General features: G+C 40.6%; 2 protein-coding genes across 2 annotated transcripts in view; both read left to right on the plus strand.

Annotated features, from left to right (window-relative positions):
- Positions 1-1,126: 1,126 nt before the first annotated feature.
- tmed3 (transmembrane p24 trafficking protein 3) lies at positions 1,127-6,233 on the plus strand. The gene is made up of 3 exons (XM_080843268.1): positions 1,127-1,354; positions 3,695-3,940; positions 5,423-6,233. Exons 1-3 carry the CDS (start codon positions 1,202-1,204, stop codon positions 5,654-5,656), a joined length of 633 nt encoding a protein of 210 aa, XP_080699394.1. The 5' UTR covers positions 1,127-1,201; the 3' UTR covers positions 5,657-6,233.
- Positions 6,234-13,730: 7,497 nt separating this feature from the next.
- The window catches only part of cog4 (component of oligomeric golgi complex 4), a 57,409-nt gene continuing 47,769 nt past the window's right edge, over positions 13,731-23,370 (plus strand). The window contains exon 1 of the mRNA XM_080843186.1: positions 13,731-13,930. Within this exon, the coding sequence (XP_080699312.1) occupies positions 13,808-13,930 (123 nt within the window). The 5' untranslated portion in view covers positions 13,731-13,807. The remainder of the gene's footprint in view (positions 13,931-23,370) is intronic.

Genomic DNA, 23,370 nt, shown 5'->3' on the forward strand with positions numbered 1-23,370 from the left:
ACAGTTCAGTGCAGCGTAATTGTTTGCCGTGATCATTAAATGCTTATGTGATAATAAATGACCATTTCATCCAAACTTTCATATAATATTATTTGAATGCAGGAATTAGTATCTGCTGGTTTACATGTAGTAACCTCCATGAAAATATGATACGTATATATAAAATTTAAAAATGTTGAGTAGCACCCCCCCCCCCCCCGTTAAAATGAACGAGTGACTCGAAAAAAGATTCGTTCATTTTACTGAACGAGATTCAAAGATTCGAGTCGGTAAAATGATCCGAACTTCCCATCACTAGTGCCATGGCTTCTCTTGCTGGCTGTCTGCTGCCTGGCATGTACAATGTTTAGTGACTCACCAACCTCCTTCATCAGTCACACTACTTGTAACAAATGTAGGCTACTGACAAGTCTCCACTTAAGCAAGGATAACTATAATTCATTTATTAAATTATATTTTTTCCTTAAAGTGTTGTTTTTGTTCGTTGTGAAAACTGATAACTGCGTTAAAATGATGGTCGGCAGGGCCCCACAACTGTAAAATCCATCTCATCCATTTTTTAAATGATGGGCTAAGGTTAAGGTTATAATGATGAATATTTAATTTTTAATTGAATATCTACATTAGTTATAACTCCTTTAAGATTCCTGGTTTATTTATTTCAACAATCAAATGCGATCACTGGTGGTCGATTCCGTTTAGTCCCGGCATGAAATATGTCCGAAGAATATAAGTATGGGCAGGGCTTCACGTGTTGGTTACAGTATGTGCGGGGCTACATGAGTGTGTAGCTTCGCTCCATTCTCCAGGTTGTTGCCTGAGTGTACTAATGACCGATCGCTGCTTTCGTCCGACCTTCCGACGCCACTGGCAGTGCATCCTTTGGTAGTCGATAAAACTGAGTTTAAGCTGTACGTTTACGTTCTACTTTTATTCTGACGATATTTCCTCTAGGTTTCGAACTAACAGGAAGTCTTATTGCGCTAGATGAAATCTAATTTCCGTTATCACATGCCGCCTAACGTAACACAAGGAAGCTCACGTTCTCTCTCCTCACCAATCCAATGCTGTAACGTATGTGTAAATGCCACGTCAGGCACATAGGTAGGTGGTGCTCGTTTGTTTGTTATATTTTCTCGGTCTACACAAAGTGTAGACATTTCCTGGACCCACTTGTCACGGTTCACTTATCGCGTACAACATGCACACCAAGCATTATCAGGGGCTACTGTTGTTGACAGTTTATATCACTTTTGGTGCCTGTACGGAACTGACTTTTGAATTACCTGATAACGAGAAGGAGTGTTTTTACGAAGATCTCGAAAGCGGTGTAAAGTTTGACATAGACTTTCAAGTAAGTAGCATATATGTGGCTTTCATCCCATGAGAGTTGTTAACTTTATGCAAACTTCAAGTAGGCTAGTCTGTGATTACCAATACAGTAGTTGTGCCTGTTATGGGGAGAGCACTGGAGATCTGTTTTTCTAAGGTAATTCAGATGTATGCTATACTTCCATTAGAAAAATGCTAGCAGAACTTTAGTAAGTAATGATTACTGCAAAACAAGGGGTTTTATATTGCATTGCCTGGAAATACATGTATTGGTAATTGATTTGGATAGATGTTTGTTAAAATGATACACTTTCATCTGCATGCTTCCAGAGTATCAGATTGGTATTTGGTTATTTCCATGCTTCTTTATTACAGCACCTATGGGTGGAGCAGAGCAGGGGACCGAGCACTGAACAATTCTTACTTTTGAATGACTTGACGATTTATTGTGGACAGTACAGCCTTTGATTCTAAAATGGTGTTCAAGTCTGGAGCAAAATATGATAATCAGTACTGTTGAAAGCAGCACCAGTATTGAAATGCATCCTTGACTAGATGCAATGAGCAGATCATTCAGGACTTTGATTAAGGCAGTCTCAGTGCTGCACTGCAAAAAATGCTTTTCTAACCTAGTGTTATTACTCTTATATTGAGATGAAAAATCCAGTTGGTCTTGATTCTAGCTAAATTGTACTTACCTAGTGCTTTCTTGGTAAGGTTATTTTTACCTATTTCAAGCAAATATTACTTATTTTAAGAAATCTTAACAAGCCAAATTTGCTTAATGCACTGGCAGCCAAATATGCTTGTTTTAAGCAAAATCCTGCTTAAATATGTAATTATTTGTCTTAAATCTAGAGGGGCATTTTTTGCAGTGTATATATAATATAATATAAATATAATACTATATTTTTAAATGTAAAGATACATTTCTATCCATTATTGCTAAATCCATTATTGCTAAGATGCGGGTGTTACCATTTCAACAGATGGTGGAGAAGGAGGCAGAGGAGAGGGAGAAAGAGGAGAGGGAGAAGGAGGAGAAGGAGAAGGAGGAGAAGGAGAAGGAGGAGAGTGTCAGACAGAAGAGGAGAGGGAGAAGGACGAGAGGGCCAGACAGCAGAAGAGAGGGAGAAGGAGGCAGAGGAGAGGGTCAGAGAGCAGACAATGAGGGAGAAGGAGAGCGACAGACACTGAACAGGAGTACCACCAGATTGCAGACACCTGGATCCTGGATACATGTCATATCACTAGCATTCATCCCATTGGAATGAAACATTATGATCCTTTATGATCAAGGCATTTTATCCCACATGCAATCACAAAATTGTAAAATTATGCCCACAATTTTTTTGTTTTGTGGAAGGCCTTATTCTCCAGGTAATATATCATTATTTACAGGAGTTCTCTGTTTTAAGTGGGAATATACTTTGCTCTTCCAGTTTGCCTCCAGTGCAACCATGCAGAAGTATAGCCTTTCAAAAAACAACAATGTGTGATGGAGCATTGTTTATTAGTTAACAGACATCAAGTGGAATGAATAAATATTTAGAATGGGCCATTTGGTCTGACGTGGTTAGTGAGATTAGTAGACAAATTGATTGATACATTGTTTTATAGGCTGTTTTAGGCCGTTAGATTGATGTTTGATTAGTAAACATGTGTCGCCTACGCAGCCACGGATACAGAGGCTGTGTAGGCAACATCAGCACTTAATGCAAATACTGACTGCAATCCCACTTTCTTTTTCTACCCTTTGAAATAAAGGACAAATGAGATTTCTGGCCATCAATCAGTATATCTGCTGTTGGCATCAAATTAAATGAAGTGAATTACTACAGATTTAACAATATGAGCTGTTGAAATGGAAGTGAAATTGATTCTTACTTGAGGTAGGCAGATACGAAAACATACTTTATTTATTAAGCAGCACACATCAGTTTTAATATGTCAGACAAGTCAGCATCATGAACTAAAGGATCATATGTCATGACGAATAATGTTTTGTTTTGCTGATTTAAAACCTGCATACTTTTAGCCCCTTGGAGGTTGCCCATAGCTGGTTTAAAGAGCAAAATAGAAAGCCAAAGAGATAATGTGATCAAATGGAATGAAACACCCAATGGCTTTCTCTGTTTTCATAAAGTACAGTTGGAGTGATGTATTGCTGTTCACACAACAGATGTGAAGTATGACAGAATACAACAGAAGTATGAGACCATACTAACTAAGGGCTCAAACTGTAAAGATAAGTCGTCAGAACATTTCCAGAGGAGTCTGGATAAATTCATGGGCACCACAACTTCTCCCATCTGTTCTTTATTCGCAGTAATCACTGGCCTTTGTTGTTCTTCTGTAACAGGTGATAGCTGGGGGAAACTATGATGTTGATTGTTTTGTGACTGATCCCATGAGCAATGTCCTGTACCAGGAAAGAAAGAAACAGTACGACAGCTTCTCACACACCACCACTTCAAAAGGTGTCTACAAAGTGTGCTTCAGCAATGAATTCTCCACCTTCTCCCATAAAATTGTATACCTGGACTTCCGATCGGGAGAGGAACATCCTCTATTGCCTGACATGAACAGAGCCTCGGCTCTCACTCAGGTGAGTTTCTACTCTACCAGGTCGAAAGGTTGTGTGGAAATTATATGTTGAAACTGGCTAGTTTTAAACTAGTGCTAAATACTTTATTTGTATGCACCACTGCGGTTTAAGTTACATTTAAGTCGGAGTTAAAGCTATATGCATTCAAAATAAAAATACTGTTGCACTGACAATTTGACCATGGACAATTAGTCAATATGTTGTCCGATCATATGGGAAGCATCTGGTAGCTCCCCATTCTTCACATATTGATAGTGTATGCTCACATTACAGTGATGTCCTTCTACGTTAAGTGAACAGGCTACATGCGGAATAATTGGAAAGATGTGAATTAGAAACACAAATCCTGTTGCCAATGGTAGCGGTCATTATTGGTCTGCAGCAGCCAGTATAAAGAAATATCACACCTCTGAGCACTGGGGTGGCCCACCTTTGGGCTGGAGGAGCTTTATAACATCAAATATGGATTTAACATATTTTAGCTAGTGTTAACCCCCTTATCTACAATATAAAACGGTTTCAAAAATGTTCTTTTTCATGTAGAGTAAATACATTAAATACACACTAAATACATCTCTATCAAAACAAACTACAGTAACTGGAAAACAAGAACAGAACCACCATAGATAATGTTTGCACCCTTTCAAAGACCGCTGGGGAAAGCTGAAACTACAAAAGAAACAAAAGGTACTACATGTAAATACTCATAGAAACATCAACCTCAAATGGAGGTGAAGACTTTAGTGTATGGTGAGTGTTTCTTATCCGAGGTGTCATCTTAAATTTTACCACAAATAAATGACATGTTCAACAGATCAACCCAATAAACCAAAAAAATAGTTGTCACATATATAATATAAATATTTATTGTGCCTATAACATGCTAGAGATATCATTTAAAAAAAATAGGAACATAATACGGTATGTGGGATTTGAATTGCTGGATTGAGAAAGCATTGACTCTCCAGTGATCGTTTATCTCACATTGCTTCTGGTTCAGGATCGCTTCCCTCCTAGAATTCCTGATCTTATTTAAATTATTCTTTGCTGGAAAGACCTCCAGTTTCACTATCATTATTCCTGTTGTGGTCACTTTGATCATTCCGAAGCTACCTGAAGCTATTTCAGCTACCTGTTCTGCTGCAAATCGGACACGTGTTCGCTTACTATTACATGTCATTTTGAATCGGTGTTACTCACTCATAATGGCCGACAAGAACAACCATTCACAAAGAAAAGCTTTGTTCTCTTTAGAGAATTGTGAAAAACTTTTTTAGTTTTGTTGTGCAATATTTTAATGTCTTAGCAATCGCTAGCTTCCTGGTGGAACGATTGTTATAGGGAGTGGCGCAAAAAGGGTTCAAACTGATTGCCGTGTTAAAGCATTTTCCATAATGAGAGATTATAGACTACCGGATCATCTTTCTCACAATCTTTTACATGGTAAAATCAATGTAACAGTATGATTTTGTGTACTTTCAGATGGAATCTGCATGTCTGTCCATCCATGAGATCCTGAAGGTGGTAACAGATTCCCAGACGTGGTTACGTCTCCGTGAAACTCAGGACCGCTTGAGAGCGGAGGATCTTCACGAACGCGTCTCCTACTGGTCCATCGGGGAGACACTCTTCCTGTTTGCAGTCAGCATTGGTCAGGTGCTGATGCTCAGAAGCTTCTTCACGGAGAAGAGGAGCGACGTGAACACCAGCACATAAACCAACTGGCATTTCCTCATTATTCACTGCACCGTATATTAACCGCACGGCAGTATCTTATGTAGTTTTATAAAACAAACCCGTGTGTTCACCGCTACCATGTATTAATCGTGTACCAATGTTACATCATTGTGTTGAAAAGTCAAGAATGTTTTGGGTCCTCTTGATGTTCTTCAAGCAGCAGATCTACCATTTGGGCAAGACCAAGGTAAAAATAACGCGTGAAGATGACTATTTGGGCAAGACCAAGGCGAAAATTACGCGTGAAGATGACCATTTGGGCAAGACCAAGGCAAAAAAAAAAACACGTGAACATGACCATTTGGGCAATACCAAGGTCAAAATAACATGTGAAGATGAGAGGAACCTCATTACCTTGGTGGAAAATATTAAATTCATGTTCATGTATTAACTGCAGGGCTGCAAAAAAGTTATAAAATCAAAGTATAAACAGCAGTTAGTAGTGGGGAAATTACAGTAATATCACCAAGGGTAGACATACAACCACTCAATGATGTCCATTCACATTTGTTTAAACGAGCCAGATGTGCCAAGAATAAAAACGTTAGCCAGAGTATTCTCTTGCCTTATGAGTATTTTATTTGGATTGTGATCTATGATCACTTTGACATTGTAAAAAAAAAATGTGTTTGAAATAGGAATAAAGCTGAAAAATAATGTATTTTCATGCTAGAAGTCTTGTAAGGCCAACCCTATTCCCACCTAATAACACCCCATGTACACAGAAAAGGGTTCCAAGAACACAAGGATAGAGTCCATTTCTCTTGCTGCCCTGCACAATTGCAAGCACAAATACATAAAACCTATGGGAGATGAAGTACATGGGAGTGTGAACCAAATTAATTGAATTGAATGAATCAAATTACATGACAGAAAGTCTAGAAACACAAACATTAAGTTAAGGTTGGGCTTAGTACGCTTTCTTTTTTTTATAGCTTTCTCCACCTAAATGTATTTGAGGGTGTACCTCCATTTGATGGGTATTGTCTATAAGTGTTCATGTTCCAGTTTATTTGTATTATGTACCAAAATGTTGGTTTTATGTACTTTTTCTATCAAACTTAAACGGTATTCATTTCTAACTGCAATATCTAGGACCATAACTGAAACCTGGTTCCAGAGAGTTAGGGTGAGGTTTAACCCTGTTATTACAGGGGTGCTGTAGTTTATTTTTTTAAACATCTGATATAATGGAGAAGGGATTACATTTTCACCCACCATGAAGGCTTTTTTTGAGTGGAAATGGGTTTTAAGTTGCCCTAATTGTATTTCATCATTTGAAATAACACACATATGCTTAAAGAAATGTATAACTTCAACAAAACATTAACTACAAATGTAACACTATAAAATTAGCTTGTTATAATGCTATAATACAAATTTGACCAAATTGAGATCTGTTTTTACCGATAAAAGAAACATCACAGGCTGGTTATCAGAGAACCTGCTGACAACTGTACAGCTAACGGTAATTATTTCACTAAGCCGGAATGAGCATCATAACATGTAAAGTCCTATTTGTCCTCTGAAGTTCACAATTGACCTATATGTTACAGGAATAAGGCATGAAAATGTCTTCAGATTCTTTCACTTATTAAGGATGCATGAATGGACAATCCATGTGTCAAAAGCGAGTTATGATAACAGTTAAAAACAAGAACTTGTTGGGCAAATGTTGGGCAGCTGTTTGTTTCTTAATTCACCTGATTCTAATCAACGGACTACAGAGGAATTTAGTCATATGGCCCTAATCTGAAAGGCCAAAAAAGGTCTGAGATAAGGAGTAAAGAGTAAAGGTCATCTCGAAAAGTAAAGGTTTTAGAGCTTAGAAACCTTCTTAGTGCATATATAAACATGCCTATTCCGGTCATATGAGCCCGAATTCAAGTGTCTACGACCTTCTGAAGCTGAGATACAGATGCTGGACGGGTGCTAAAAGGGTGTGGCAAAATCTTGATGTTCGCTCGGCTTGCAGTTGATAACAGCACCCTAGTTTTGGTCAAATTAGCCAGAAACCGTTGAGAAAAGTCATGCCACTCATACTTCATACTCTACTGGAGTAAAAGGAATATTATGTAACAATTTTACCTTAAAGTGCATATGACACCTCAATACAACATTTTTCAAATAAATAAAACAAAGGAGGTATTACACAATCGATATATGGGCCATTCTACCGAATTGGTGCAAAGTCAGGTCGGAAATATTTGGATTTTTTTTATGTTTTATTCCCAAAACTTTGTCCGTATGTATATTGTACCATATCTAAAGTACACTTATCTAGTAAAAGAACAGTCAATTTTTATATTGTATTTTCAGAATGTGTTGGAATGTTTTTCCTCTTCCAAAAATTGTCACTACCGAAACATCACATTTACTATAGTAAAAAAGTATTATTATTGACCTGTTCAGATTGTGTTTCCTTCCCTTCTCTGAAGAGTATTTTTACAAATATTTCTTGAAGGTTTTCACAATGAAATCCATAAAAATGAATTTTTTACCAAATTTTCAAGTTCAATTTATACAATTCATCAAAATCTAAGTGCAATATTTCTTTGTAAAATGCTAAATACTGATCATATTGATTCCAGAGTTGTTCATTGATGAAATTGAACATACATTAATCCAATCAGTATCATAACATTTTAGTTGATTACTCAATATACTTAATTTTTTACAAAACATCCTGTGTTTCGGTAGTGCTGCACTGTTTCGGTAGTGACATCCAGTGTTTCGGTAGTGACTGCACTGTTGGATGGATGTTCATTTCTCTCCCAAAATCTTCCAAAAGGTGCTCTGGGCCGCCCTTTAGTCCACACAACACATTTATTTAAAAATTATGGGATTGAACTACTTACCAATTCATTTTGTCACTACTGAAATCATCAGGTCACTACCATATGTTTCGGTAGTGACTGTTTCGGTAGTGACAATTCTAGCTAACTTTAAGCATAAATAAAGAATTCTAACAAGCACACGGCATGCAAACACATCTTTGAAGAGGTGAACACACATACAAACATAAGATTTTCCATGAAACCCCAAAAGGTTTACTTAATTGAAGAAAACATGCGTTTCGGTAGTGACAATTCTTAAGGTTACACGTCGATTTTCAGACTTTGGAACACATTTATATAAAAACTATGGGATTTAGCTACTTACCATTCAACCATGAGGGTCAGAGATGCAGTGTCACTGCATGGTCAAAAATGCAGAGTCGTGGCTAAAACACAGGCTCAGCCAATGGACTAAAACTCTTGTGTTTCGGTAGTGACATGAAAACTAGGGACATGATTTTTTGAGTATAGAAAATTGATTTAAAAATTAAACCCACAATAAATCTAAATATTCCAAGTTCTGTTTCAACCCAATCATAAAGATCTTTGAAATTAAATCATTGAAAAAAATCTAAAAAAATTGAAAAGTGTTATTTAAAGGCATTGAAATTTAGATGTCAGGGTTGGGGACAGCTACTTCCCAATAGAAAGTACCCTATAAATGATGATTTTGTATATATTTAGCTTATCACTATCTCATGTAATGCATTGGGTTTATATAGACCATAACATTTTCTAATTAAATATCTATGCCTAAATACCTAATTGTTTTGTAAATAGTTTTTATTGTTGAGGGACTGCATATTACACGAATTCGGTAGAATGGCCCATATATGTTTACTTAAAATATATAAATATACTTGTTAAAATCAACATTTGAATTCAGCGTCACTGAGCTACCGACTTCGCAAGTTACTCACTTCCGCCCCGCGTTATAAAAGGGAAATGACGGCAATGGCGGGACTCTTTTGAACTTGGTCACTGTCAACAAGGTCAAAGTCATCCTTACCATTCGGTGTTTTGCAGTCTCTGCATATCTCTCGGAATTTCGCCTACCGCGTTTCCGTGCGCCCCATCCACATGCACATTGTCAGGGGCGGTGTGGGACACAAAAATCCACCGGGACAGTTTTGTCTGCACCGGCCCACCACCAGCTCACAACGAGCCCATCTGGCCCAAGATACGTTCACTGTACAAAGGCAGAGCGATACGCAGGTGCCATTTCCCATGAGGCTTTGCTTTGACCATTCTACATGAATTTTTGAACCAAAAAAACTATTTAAATCGCTGGCCGATTTATATTTGTGGTCATAAAAGTTATATAACGTCTGAATAAAAAGAATTAGATCAAGATAGGAGGTTAAACAAAAATCAGTAGGCTGGATTAATGAAAGTGAGTTCGGCAACCACCATTAGTGAGAAGTAGATCGACAACTAGTGCAATATACTTTGGTTAGACAACATTCATATTTCAGTCGGAGAACATGGTGATTTTCACGGGAACAGGATTTGATTGACAATTATTTTAACTCAATGGGCCGCTCATGAACTTTCCACGGCTGCGTGCAGTCTTCAGGCTGCTTCTCGTGAGCTCATTGGCCTGCCGGGACGACCGGCTCCCCGTCGTCCCGATGGCCACTCCACCTCTGCACATTGTCATTGTTTTAAGCATGACTTCAAAGTACTACGTTTTATGTATAATTTTGATACTTATATGCCTTTTACCTTTTTTTAAGGTGTCATACGCACTTTAAAATCATTTTGGTGGTATACTGACTTGTAATATGGAGAATGGCATCTGCGCCACCGTCACTTCACGCCTGGTGTGACCAGTATTGCACATGTACTCTGGGGGGACAGGGCACGTGAGAAATGTGTAATGCTTTATGGCACCACCTTAAACAACAACAACTATACCCATCTACCAGCAATAAGAAGAAGCTACTGCAGTTGTATCTGTATGGACATCATGGCAGAAGCAATGAGGAAACATAGGAAGACAGAAAGAGAGAGTAAGCCTCGGACTGGCATTTACTCGGATGCAAGTCAGATGCTGATCTGGCCAACTTTCTGTTGGACTACTCAGTGATAATTTATTAACTGTCTTGCTATTTCTTGTGTTGCACTTGTTGTTGAGGTTTGACTGTGTTTCGAAAGTTGCTAGTTTTTCAACATTAACATCCCTGCCAATGTTATTTATGAAAGAATGCAACATAAGCTGTAACCTTAATGGTGTCATCCCTGTCTCACAGAGATTTGTTCAGCTAGCTTGTCGTAAATTACACGGTCCAATGTGTATTAAGCATGTCGCCAACAAAATTGTATTAGATTCCACATATTCCATTAGCATTAATCTCTGATGTCACAATGAATAAAACTATGCAGAGTCATCTTGTGATACTACTCTACCTAGTCAGTGTACATGCTTCTTTGGCTTCTGCTATTGTCTTTGCCAATTCCAAATCCTTCAGCTTGTCAACAAATTCTTCAGCACCTCCGCAAACTGATCCCGACCAAAACAGCACCAGTCAGTCAGTCCGACTATGGGGTGAAGGGAGTTGCACAAGCACAGCCTCAGCCTGGCAGTCAACCTCTCAACCTCATAAATCCACAGGAAGAATGAGGTGGTCCAGTAAAGTCGGACAGCACAGTAGGACAGAGACAATCCAGGTTGTTGATGTTTTGTTGTGTTAGATTTAAGGTGAATTTCATATATCAGACCATTACTTTACATACCAGATCGTATATCAATTAGACCCCCACTCTCAGTTTAAATAAACCAGACCAGAGCCATCAAGCTTGGATCCTGGCCTTTTGGCTATGTAGGGAGCCATCACACATGGGTCCTGGCTTCTGTATGTCTTGGAGCCAGAGATATTAGACTCTGACTGTTGGCTTTTGTCTACAGCCATGACAACATGGTTGAGGCCAAACATATAAGCATTTATATGGTCCTACCTGGCTATAACCACCTTCTGCCTTTGACATCAAGACACACCCACCCCCTCCCCTACACGTTATGTCTTGTTTCATATGTTAATTCTTCACTAAAAATGTAATGTACATTTCTGAAATGAAGAAGACTTTCCTTGCAGAAGAAGACATTCCTCATGGCATGTGACCGTGCTGTGTCGAGGTAACTGTGGCTAGCGTCGGAATAAATGTGTTCTTTTGCTAAGCCGTCTTCCACAAGTCTCTTACTCTAACCAAGCCAACTTGAACCAAGGGACGGACCTTGGCGTTATTCAGAAGAACAGCTTACTCTTTCAGTTATTAACAAGTAGTTAGCTAGCTTGGTAGCCAAGCCAGGGGCTAGCTCTTCAGCCCAATGGAGTGCAAACAAGTCACAGGGAAGATAATGTTAGGCAACTGAACTAATGAAAAGCCTTATTATGTTATTAAGACAGAGAAAAAAGTACTGCAAACAATGACTATGTACAGTGATTAAACTTAACTACACTTTTAAATACAAAAGTAGGACTAAAACTGATAGAGATTATTTCCAAACACTGTTAATGACTTAAGAATATAATAATCAAGTGACTTGTATGAATATATTCCTGTGAATTATGTGCTTATGAAAGAAGGAGCACAGCTTTTCTCTGTGTGTGTGTAACTAGAATATTAGGTGCCACTAAGTCTGCATATGAACAAGAGCATGTTTAGACCAGAGGAGATAAGAAAGGAACTGTGCTTCTTCCGACCTTGTGCAAAACTGCCATCCTTGCAAGACAGGGAGCCTCGGACGTGAGAAATCCACCACGTGATCATCCCTGCTCAAAGCTAAACTTCTGACTATATAAACTTTGTGCAAAGAGTTTATCAGGGCTTCACTGTCAGCCTCGGCTGGGAGGGGAGCCCAATTGCAATTGTTGTTGTTTGTCTGTCTAATAAATATACTTTCATGCAGCTCCGGAGTCCTGAGGTAACTAGGGTGATTTTTCACCTATCAAAAACTTACATTAAACTGTGAATATGGTAAAAAGTCTAACAAAACCATGCGAGACGGAGAAAAGTTAAACTCGCCAGCGTCCCTGTTACTAGGCAACATTCCTTAAAGGTAGAGTGTGTAGTTTTTAGTGAAACCTAGTGGTAAGGTTGCTGAATTGCAATGAGGTTACCTGAATTCCCTCCCTTCTACAAGCGAGCCAGTGTTTTGGTTTGTCTGTTCTGGGCTAATGTAGAAACTAGTGCTGTCAAACGATTAAAATATTTAATCGCGATTAATCGCATTTTTGTCATAGTTAACTCAAAATGATTCGCGATTAATCGCAAATTTTTATCTATTCTGAATGTCACTTCAATCATTTTTTTTCATCATTTTTATTTTATTTTAATGCTCTTATCAACATGGAAGAGTGGATTGGCTTGCTCTATGCAATGTTTTATTTTATTGAAAAACAACATTGGCAAACAGGGCGGTACAAAATAAAATTGCACATTTCAGATAAACAAGGTCTCAGCCTATAGTGCAGTTAAACCATGGCTTAATATTTTCTTTTTTCAAAAACAATGAACCGGTAATAAAAGGTAAGCCTACTACTTCTGTACTTTCAGCCAGCTGTCTGTTGACATTTTCAGACAACAGTGAAGCTCGCTTCTTTTGAACAACACAACTTTTAAAGGTAAACTTTGTATTCAGAAGCTTTTTATCATCCGTTTCGCCGTATCGCACTCACCATTGACTCAAGCGTAACGTTAGCCTACTACACAGTTTGGGAGGGCAATCGCGCGATAATTTTTTTTTACGCCATTAAAATGGGTTTGCGTTAAGGCCGTTAATAACGCATTAAACTGACAGCACTCTTAGAAATATGGCACTGCAACATGGTGTACTCATTTGAAGAGGACCCGCTCCCTATGTAGATACAAAGGGCTTATTAAGCACTAATGAAAACACAATTGTGAATACTATTTTCCATTTCTACTAATAGATGCCACTAAAAACTACACACTGTATTGTGTTATTGTGTCTGGTTGTATCACCCAGCGTGATTTTTGTTTTCCAACATTTATGTTTCATTTGGTGAGCCTTATAGTACTGTCTTAAAGTAACATATTGCTTAATTGTTTTCATTCTATAATTAAAAGCTATAGAATGAGTTTTAACTTTTATTTTGACAAAAAAAGAAAGACCGGATGGCTGCCATATTGACATTTTCGTTATTGTCGCTTGCTCACCTAGCTAAGAAGAGTGCTCTTCATCTTGTTGATAGTTTCGCACTATTATCATTGAACAAGTGTGATGTGTTGTCTGCTTAAAAAAAAGTAGAAGAAAAGGGATATTGTAAAAATGACGGATTTAGGGATAGTTTGTAAACACACGAACGTTTCTGCTCTCAACGAGGAAACAATTGAAGATTTGACGGAGCTCGAGGACCTGGAAGAGGTGTATTTACAGCTCTGTAATGAACAGGTAATGTACATAGATTTTAACACGGCACCCATTCCAGTTTAACTGGTTTTCATGTTAATTGTGATGTCAATTTAACCTACATTTTCGCTGGTGTTACTTTTGCGTCTACGTCTGCTTCGCCAATCCTATACATCCGATGTACACAGTCAAATCTGACACCCCCAGTGTGACGTGTGTTGTGTCTGTAGCCTGTAAACTGCAGCATCAATGAAGCCTGCACATTTATAATGAATATGTAATGAGTCACTTCGGGGTTCGAACCAGGGCCTGTTTGGCGTACAACTGAAGCTAAGATAATTAATTTAGCTCGCGACATGAGATAATATAGCTCGCTAAATGAGAACAGGCCAAGCCGGTCTGGCGACGTGTAAGATAAAAAAATGTCCAGTTTAGTTGTCCCAGTCTAAACTCGTCAGCTAAATTGCGCGTGCACGTCCTGCTTCAAAGGCAGGAAAGATCGATCACCAAAACCATGATTTTTGTTAACGGTCATTTTTTTCTCCGCTAAGGCAGGATATGACCATGAACGCGTTATGAAGAATTCAAGACCATAATCATGTCAAAAATCAACCCTTCCGCTGCTGCGACAGCAATTAAGAAACTGTCTATGGGCTGTCTAAGACGTGATATGAAATCTTTTCTCGCACTGAACATGTGACTGGTGCAGCGGGTAGAGCGTATGGCTTGCATGCAGCAGATCACCAGTTCGACTTCCCTCACCTTCGTAAGAATTGTAGTTTTAAATCGCTTTGAATAAAACCGTCTGCTAAATCAGTGGTTCTCAACCTTTTTTCAGTGATGTACCCCCTGTGAAATATGTTTTGAGCCAAGTGTGGTGTGTTAGGAATCACACACACGAAAGTATGTCCGTTTTATGGAGCTTTAATAAAAACACATTCACCTCGCATGGACACCTGAACAACAACCGTTGCTTGCCTCTAACATTCTAGTCTCGTTATAATCTCGCGATAGTATACTTGTATTATAAGAACGCTACATCTTCCCTCTTTTTAATAATGAACTTCCTGGAGGTAGACTTAAAGAAAAATCATATCTACATCACTGTAGCTACACTGTATTAACTTAAGTGTTCTTTTCTTTCCTAGATCAGAATGGAAACATAAACTTCTGTTTAAACTAAACTTAAAAGTAATTCACCCTTCCCTCTTTTTAAACAACAAAATCATTCCTTTTTTTCCATTTTTCTTTTCAAAGTTAGAGTTCGGGTAGACATCACATATTCCTTCTGCCATGCAGGTGGGGACCTGACACGAGTCGACTTCCCAGGAACATCAGGCGACAGTACTGCTGTCATGGGCTCTGGATCTATGGAAGGGGGAAAATGGGTGGGTATGGGAGTGGGGACTGGGACAGACTCAGCTGGTGTGGTAACTGGGTTTGGAATGGAGGGGGCGCTGAGACTGACATCACCGTTGAACTTCTTGACATGAGCTGCGTTTCTCATTTTGGGTGGGCTGTTTGGTTGTTGAATGATGACTGCATTTCCTTGTTTACTGATGACTTCATATGGCTGTGATTCGAAGTTGGGGTCTAGCTTGTTCGACTTGTGTAGGTTCTTGCAAAGAACAGTGTCTCCTGGTTGTATGTCCTGATCCTTGGCTCCTCTTCTCTGATTAGCAGCGATGTTGCGTTTCAACTTGTGCAGAGCGTCCTTGTCATGAATTTCCTCTAAAGCGGTGGCATGGGGTTCATCACTGTCAGCAGGCATATCGGTGAAGCTTGGCAATTTGTCGCGGAGATCTCTGTTCATCAACAGCTTTGCCGGGGTCACTCCTGTGACTGAGTGAGGAGTGGTCCGGTAATGGAACAGAAAACTTTTCAGTGCAACTTTCCAATCTTTCTTTTCAATCTTGGCTATTTTGACTGATTTCAGAATGGTTCTGTTAAATCTTTCTACTTCTCCGTTTGACTGAGGCCAATATGGTACTCCTTTCAGCTGCATGATGCCATGTGTGGTGAGGTAATCATGGAACTCTCTGGATGCAAAGGGTTGACCGTTGTCACTTCTCAGGTACTTAGGATAGCCATGAATTTGGAATATCATTTCAAGAGCATTAATCACATTGGTTGCATTTGTGACTTTCATGTAGGCAACTTCGGGCCACCTGGAGTAGTAGTCGACTACAGCAAGCAGGTAGTTACCTTCAGAGATGCTCAGCAGGTCAATTGCAAGATAAGTCCAGGGCTGGTCTGGCAATGGTGTGCGCTCTAGCTCTTACTCGCTTTTCGACCATTTTGTCAATTTCAGGCCACCAGACTTTGGTTCACAGTCGGTTCTTTGTTCGGCTCATTCCTTGATGTCCTTCATGTCCTAACTGTATTACGTGCTCTTGCAGGGCTTCGGGAATCACGATCCTGTTTCCTCGCATGACCAGCTGTCCAGCCGTCCAAAGTTCATCTTTGACCGCCTGGTATACTGTGCCTTTAAAGCAGGTCCAGTCATTTTTCTGTATGGCTTGACGTAGCTTGGAGATGCTCGGATCATTCTTTGAAGCCTGCTCGATCTCACGGGGGGTTAGAGCATGAGGTATGGAATCTTTGATGATGCTGTAGATGTACTCATCCGCTTCCCTCTCCTCAGCTTTATCGCAATGACCAACGGGTTGACGACTCAGGGGGTCGGCCTTGTTGGTTTTGCCGGGAATGTGGACCATTTGGTAGGTAAACTGTTGCAGGTACAGCAACCACCGTTCCACTCGGGCTGATGGGGGTATTGAGTTGGGTGATAGCACTTTCACAAGCGCCTTGTGATCTGTGAGTATCTTGAATTCACATCCGATGAGGTACAAGCTGAATTTTCGACAGGCCCAGAATACTCCGAGAGCTTCTCTTTCGAACTGAGAGTAGCGTGTCTCAGTAGGCGTGAGCAGGCTTCCAGACTCCGTCTGTCTGTTGTTGCTCTAAGATGCCGCCTAAGCCGATGGGAGAAGCGTCACATGTGATTCTGGTTGGCCTTCCAACTGAGTAGTATGCCATGACGGGGGCGTTGATCAAAGCGGTTTTGAGCTGGTCAAATGCACTCTGTTCTTCCCTCTCCCATTTCCACTCAGCATCTTGCTTAGTGAGCTCCCAGAGAGGTGCAGTTATGGTGGCGAACTGTGAGACGAACTTTGCACAGAACTGGGCCAATCCGAGGAAGCTGCGCATTAGTGACGCGTCAGTTGGTGGGGGAGCATGCGCGATGGCTTTTACCTTTTCATCTGACACCTTTAGGCCTTCTTGTGATAGGACATGACCCATGTACTTGATGGACGTCAGTTTGATTTGGCATTTCTTCTCATTGACTGTCAGTCCTCTTTCAGCTAGCCGTTGCACCACGGTAGCCAGCCTTGTGTCATGTTCAGCTTCTGTGCTGCCAACTATGACTATGTCGTCAGACATGTTGTATGCACCTGGGCAGTCTTTGATAACTTGGCTGATTATCTGTTGGAATTTTTCAGATGCCATGTTCACTCCGAACAAGAGCCTTTTGTATCTGTAGAGTCCTCCTGGTGCAGCGAATGTTGTGATTTCTCTGGAGTCGGGATGGAGCTCTACTTGGTGATACGCCATGTTGAGGTCAATTTTGGAAAAGTATTTTCCTCCGGCCATTTCCTGGATGGTCTCGTCAATGGTAGGCACTGGATGACGCTCACGGACGATGGCCACATTGGCTCTTCGCATGTCAATGCATATTCGCACATCTCCATGTTTGTGGTCATTTTCATTTTCTGGCCTTTTCTCCACAGTGACTAGTGGATTTACCCAGTGAGCTGGTTCTGACACTCGCTCAATGACGTCTAGGTCCACTAGCTCTTGCAGCTTCCCGATGACGCGCTGTCGTCGGTTGAATGGAATCCTCCGCACAGGCTGAATGACTGGAGTGACGTCTGGATCAATTTTCAGTTTGAGCTGGTAGTTCTTGAGTTTCCCCAGCCCAGTGAAGACTTGAGGGTACTTTGTGCGTAGACTTGACCATACGTCGGCTCCAGAACAGCTCAGGATGTTTGCGTCGATGCCCACTCTCAACAGTCCTAGGTCTTTGCTGGTTCTGCTGCTTAAGAGTGATGCTTGTGCTTGTGGCACCACGAAGAACGAAGCAGTGGCACGCCGTGTTGTGTTTGGGACTTCAACTTCAAGTGTGCACTTGCCTAAGAGCATGAGGGCTTGTTTGCTGGCATAAGAATACAGTTTGGTGGAGGCAGGCTGCAGACTGACTTCGGGCCTAGCCTTCTGTAATCTTGTGAAATCATGCACGGACAGCGTGTTATGGTGAGCACCAGAGTCTATCACCATGGGTAAGGTGAAACCGTTCAGGCGCAGGTCTAAGGTGTCCTCTGCTTTAGATATTCTGAATAGGTAGAGATCTTCAGAATCACTCCGTGAGTCATTACTTTCTCCTTCTTCTACCCTATGTTGGCCTTTTTTGTATCGACTTTTGCTTTGCTTTGGATAATCCTTGCTGCGACCTGAGGCTCTGCTACGACCCTGTGAGCTCAGCATGTCATCTGGGTTTGACTTGAATTTGTCTTTGTGGAAACAGAGATCCTCAAAGTGACCCTTTTTGCCACAGTGGCTGCACGTGTGGTTCTTGGATCGGATACATTCGCGACCTATGTGTCCTTGTGCACCACATTTGTAGCACCCTGACTGTGATGCTGACTTGGGCTTTGGTTTGGGCCTTGCTCTGCTGGAGACATGGTTTGTGTTGGATGGAGGACTGAGAATTAGCGCCTCCTTGTGGTGGTATGAGCCAATTATTTGGATAAGGCGATCCAGTGTGAGATTATCTTCTCTGTATAATTTGTGCTGTAGTACTTTATCTCTTACATGGTTATCAGCTTCAGCATTGAAGTTGCATGTTTTCACTAGTACTTTGATGCGAGTGATGAAATTATTTATTGTTTCACCAGCATTGGGCTCAGTTTCCCAGAATTTTGTACGGGATTTTGGTATGTTCTCCCTTAATGCAAAAGTGTTATCGAAGATTCCGATGGCTACTTGATACACATCTCGTGCAGCTTGCTGATCATTAGCAGGTTGGTGGGCTTTCTGCTCGTCAGTGAAATTTTTCCATATCTCACGCAGTCCCTCTCCCCCTGTTAGCAATAACACAGCTCGCTTTTGTGCAGCATTTACAACTCCTGATGCTGTGATGTATATTTCAAGTTCATTCTTCCACATTTCCCATCGTTGATGTAAAGTTTCTCTAACATTCTAGTCTCGTTATAATCTCGCGATAGTATACTTGTATTATAAGAACGCTACACCAAGTACCCCCTAACCAGCGCAAAGCATTTTTGATTGAAAAAAATATGTAATAAGATGCTCCGATCAGCATTTTTGGGGCCGATCACCGATTACCGATCACCAAAATCATGATCTGCCGATTGCCGATCACTGCCGATCACAGGGTGGCAGGGTAATGGTAATCTTGTAAAGATTTTGCACTGTTAAAAAGGCTGCCGCTATCAATCATCGGTTAGCCCGTTTCATATCAACAGTAGGTACACTATAGATAGTAGTTAATGTAGGGTTTAATCATTCACTGTTTCATGATTATTATTGATTCTAAACCTGATTGTTCAAATCCTTGATTGTGATTGGCTAAAAGCCGTTGTAAAATCCAGCATTACCTTACAATTTGACCTGATTACATTCCATATTACTGCGCAGCGAATGGCAAGGCATTCATATAGCGCATTTCATACCCAGTGTTCCATCTGGCTGTTGCGTTGCTTCAAGGGTTGCGTGGCAACGATTTATTTAGGAACTATAATTTTTAGTGGCGGAAGAATGACGGTTTATCATTAAACTATTGTTTCTTAAATTGAATTGTCTTTATTTATGAAACCATATACAATATGTGTAGTAACAGGTTTAGAAAAGCAATAAGCCCCGCGAGTCCGTGCTTTGCGCTGATTTTAGAACAGGTAAGGGGGTTTAACGGCACTTCGCTTCGCGTCGTGCCTAAAAACTCCCTTACCTGTTCTAAAATCAGCGCAAAGCACGGCCTCTTGGGGCTTATTGCTTAATTATTATTGTTTACATCATTTAGTTATTCCGCTATTTCAAATGGTTACCGTTATTAACGCTCAAATGGAATGTTCACCGTAATGCAGCACGGAGTTAAAGGGACAGATCCACCTTCATGTTACAGCCGTAATATATTTAGATTCATAACTATAAGTCTTGTTATTTATCATTTCTGAAAAAACCACGGCCCTCAGTCATTCATATTCATCCTACCAATTCATTTCTTGCAAGTGTGTGTGTGGAAAATAAATAGGCTTACCGTTCTTCTTTTCATCATTGGAACTTTGGCATTAGGCTATTTGTTACCGGACAATCTGTGACGATTGGCTATTATAGCTTTCATACCGATCTTTTTGGGATCCATTCAGCGCAACATACCCCTATATATGTGCACAATTTGTAGAAATTAAACTATGAATTACCTGTATTGAAGAAAAAAATCTGTAGAGTAGGCTACAGTGAAGATTTTGATGAACTACAAGTGTTTATTTGATGCAAAACGGGTAACAAAAGAACGAAAGTTAAATTAACAAGGCAGAGAAACATAAGGTGGCCAGGCAGATTGGCCTTTTTATGACATATTAAAATTAAACAATTCGGCACAAAATGGCAGGCAGATTGGCCTTTTCATAACATATTAAAATTAAACTATTCGCCACAAAATGGCAGGCAGATTGGCCTTTTTATAACGTATTAAAATTAAACAAAAATGAACCCAAACTTGCTAGGCCTCAGCCTACAGAGGACAAAATCCTTCAGAACTTAATCATTAATGGCAAGTTTCTCTTGATGACTATTAGCATTTCGGCATTTTTTGCTGTAAGCCGGTTCCTTTTGTCATCAATGACGTTTGCAGCTGTGCTAAATAGTCGCTCACTATCCACACTTGTGCATGGGGAACTAAGATACGCTCTCGATGCCTGAGCAAGTGCAGGGAAGCGGCATTTATTCGCCTGCCAATATACAAGTGGCTGTCCACTGCGTGGCATTACGGGCTCAGCCAGGTATTGGTTTATCTGCAAGGCAACTGTGATTTCCTCATTAGTTTGTCCTGCATCCTCCTCCACCAGTTCAGCAAACATTGCCTGTAAAGAGCAAGCTGGTGTGCTGTTGTCTGTTGACCTGCTGGAACCGGGCACCTCCATGTTTGTATTTGGCAGTTCAGTGTGGCATTGGGCTGTAATGACGTCCCGAAACAGATCATGCACAGCTGGTTTGAGTGCCTCCGGAAAGTATCTGTCTTTGTATCTGAAATAGATGTAAAAATTAAAAACTATGTGAAATCAACTATAGTGACATCATGCCATACAGGTCACACACATCCATTTGTGTCAGGTTACATAGCCTAAATTTTTTTCCAACTATGACAAAAATATAAAATTTAAGATTTAAGATTTAAGCCGTCCTTCAAAAAAGGCATACGAAAAGCATAATTACCTATTTAAAACAAAGAAATAGTTGGCATAAGACTGAAAGACAGGGAAAGTGATAATTGATAGTAAGTTTATTTTACCTCGGATCTAGCATCGTTGCAATTGCGTACAGCTTCTGTGTGTCAATGCCGGCAAAACGTCTTTTGACAGCTTCCAGAAGTACTGCTTTTGTAGTTTTCACCCCGTGGTCAGACTCCACCGTCTTCTCCAACAGCCGGGTGAGGGCTTTTATGCACGGAATCACATCCGCAGCGGACGCAGTTGATGAGCTGATCTGTTGGGTTAGCTCTTCAAACGGGGCGAGGATGGAGATTATATTCTCGATCAATTTCCACTGGTGAATTGTAAACGTGCAGGGCAATTCGTGTTCTGCTGTATAGGCTGCGAGAGCCAATTTTTGTTCCAACAGACTCTGGAGCATGTACAATGTACTGTTCCATCAAGTGGACACATCCTGGCGGAGTTTTTTAATCGGCTGGCCGAGTTGTTTCTGAACATTTCCAAGCCGGTTGTATGCCAACGGAGAATGTTTAAAGTGCCCAACAATGCGTCTCCCTGAGGCTGTGATGTCAGAAATACTTCGCTGGGACAATATCCCCTCATGCACAGCAAGCTGGAGAGTGTGTGCCATACATGGCAGGCCAGGGAAATCTGCGTCTCGCATTGCTTTTTGCATGTTTTTAGCATTGTCAGTTAGAATTGCGTGGATTTTTGGTCTTTGGATCCCCCATGATTGAAACATGCCGTTAAATGCATTGACCAAAGCCTCCGCAGAATGCGACCCCGTGAAATCTTTACACTGTAGCACAATGTTGTGCCTTTCAAAGTTGGAATCAAAGCTAAGCTAAGCTAAGCAGGGACATCGGACAGGCGTCTGCACTCCATATGTCGCTTGTAAAGCTTATATGTACATTTTCTTTAAGAAGTGTATCAATGTGGGTATACACGGTTTGATACAACGCGGGGAGACACACATCAGTTAAATATTTTCTCCCTGGGGGGTCGTACCGTGGATCTATGCAGGTTAACAGGCGACGAAACCCTTTATCCTCCACAACGGATAGGGGTTGTTCGTCGAGGCAAATCATTTCCATTATTTTGAGCGTGATGTCTTTCCACCTCTTACTCTCTTTAATGTACGGTACACGTAATTTAAATGCATCACTCACTGTAGGCTGACTGAGGGATGGGGATGAGATCGTCGCTAGCTTCGGCTCATTTGATTTCTCATACTCCGCATATTGCGTTGTATGGCGTGTCCTAAGATGCCTAATCATGTTAGTGGTGTTAAAGCTTCGTTGGTGGCTTCCCCCTCGAGGGATATCAGAACGACATTCATTGCAAATGGCAAACTTGACGTCTTTGTCGGACACTTTAAAAAAATTCCAGATTGGAGAACTAATTTTGGTTGCCATTGCCAAGCTCTGCTCTGCTGTAAAGGGACCGTTAGATGCGCACGCAGGTTGAAAAGTCGCAAGCTCTGCTGCGCATCTAACGGTCCCTTTAGACGCGCACGCAGGTTGAAAAGTAGCGCAATTCATTTACATCACGTGATCGGCTATTTGAGCAGTGCTTTTTACCGATCACAGATCAAGCTATTTTTACCCATATCTGCCGATCATGATCGGTTACCGATCGATCGGAGCATCACTAGCGCTATGCTATCATTGTCTGATTTATTAAACTGTCAACACTGAAGATTGAACATTGTTGCATTGAACTGAGTGCGTTTGCAATTACATTTTAGTAAGAAACTTGTGCTTGTGCTTCACTGAAAATCTTTGTCAGTCTTGGTGGCAGGGAGGCAACTGCTGTGATCAAGCTCTTCTGCACAGTCTGTTTCTCTGCTTTGATCACAGTCATTGCAGAGAAAGAGGCCTCACATAAATATGTGGAGGCAAAGGGTAGTAGCTGCTCGAAAGCGCTCTCTCCCAGGTCAGGGTGCTCCTGTGTGAGTGTGGATGTGGCAAA

Source organism: Sprattus sprattus (genome assembly GCF_963457725.1).
Source record: "Sprattus sprattus genome assembly, chromosome: 8".
Lineage (NCBI taxonomy): Eukaryota > Metazoa > Chordata > Actinopteri > Clupeiformes > Clupeidae > Sprattus > Sprattus sprattus.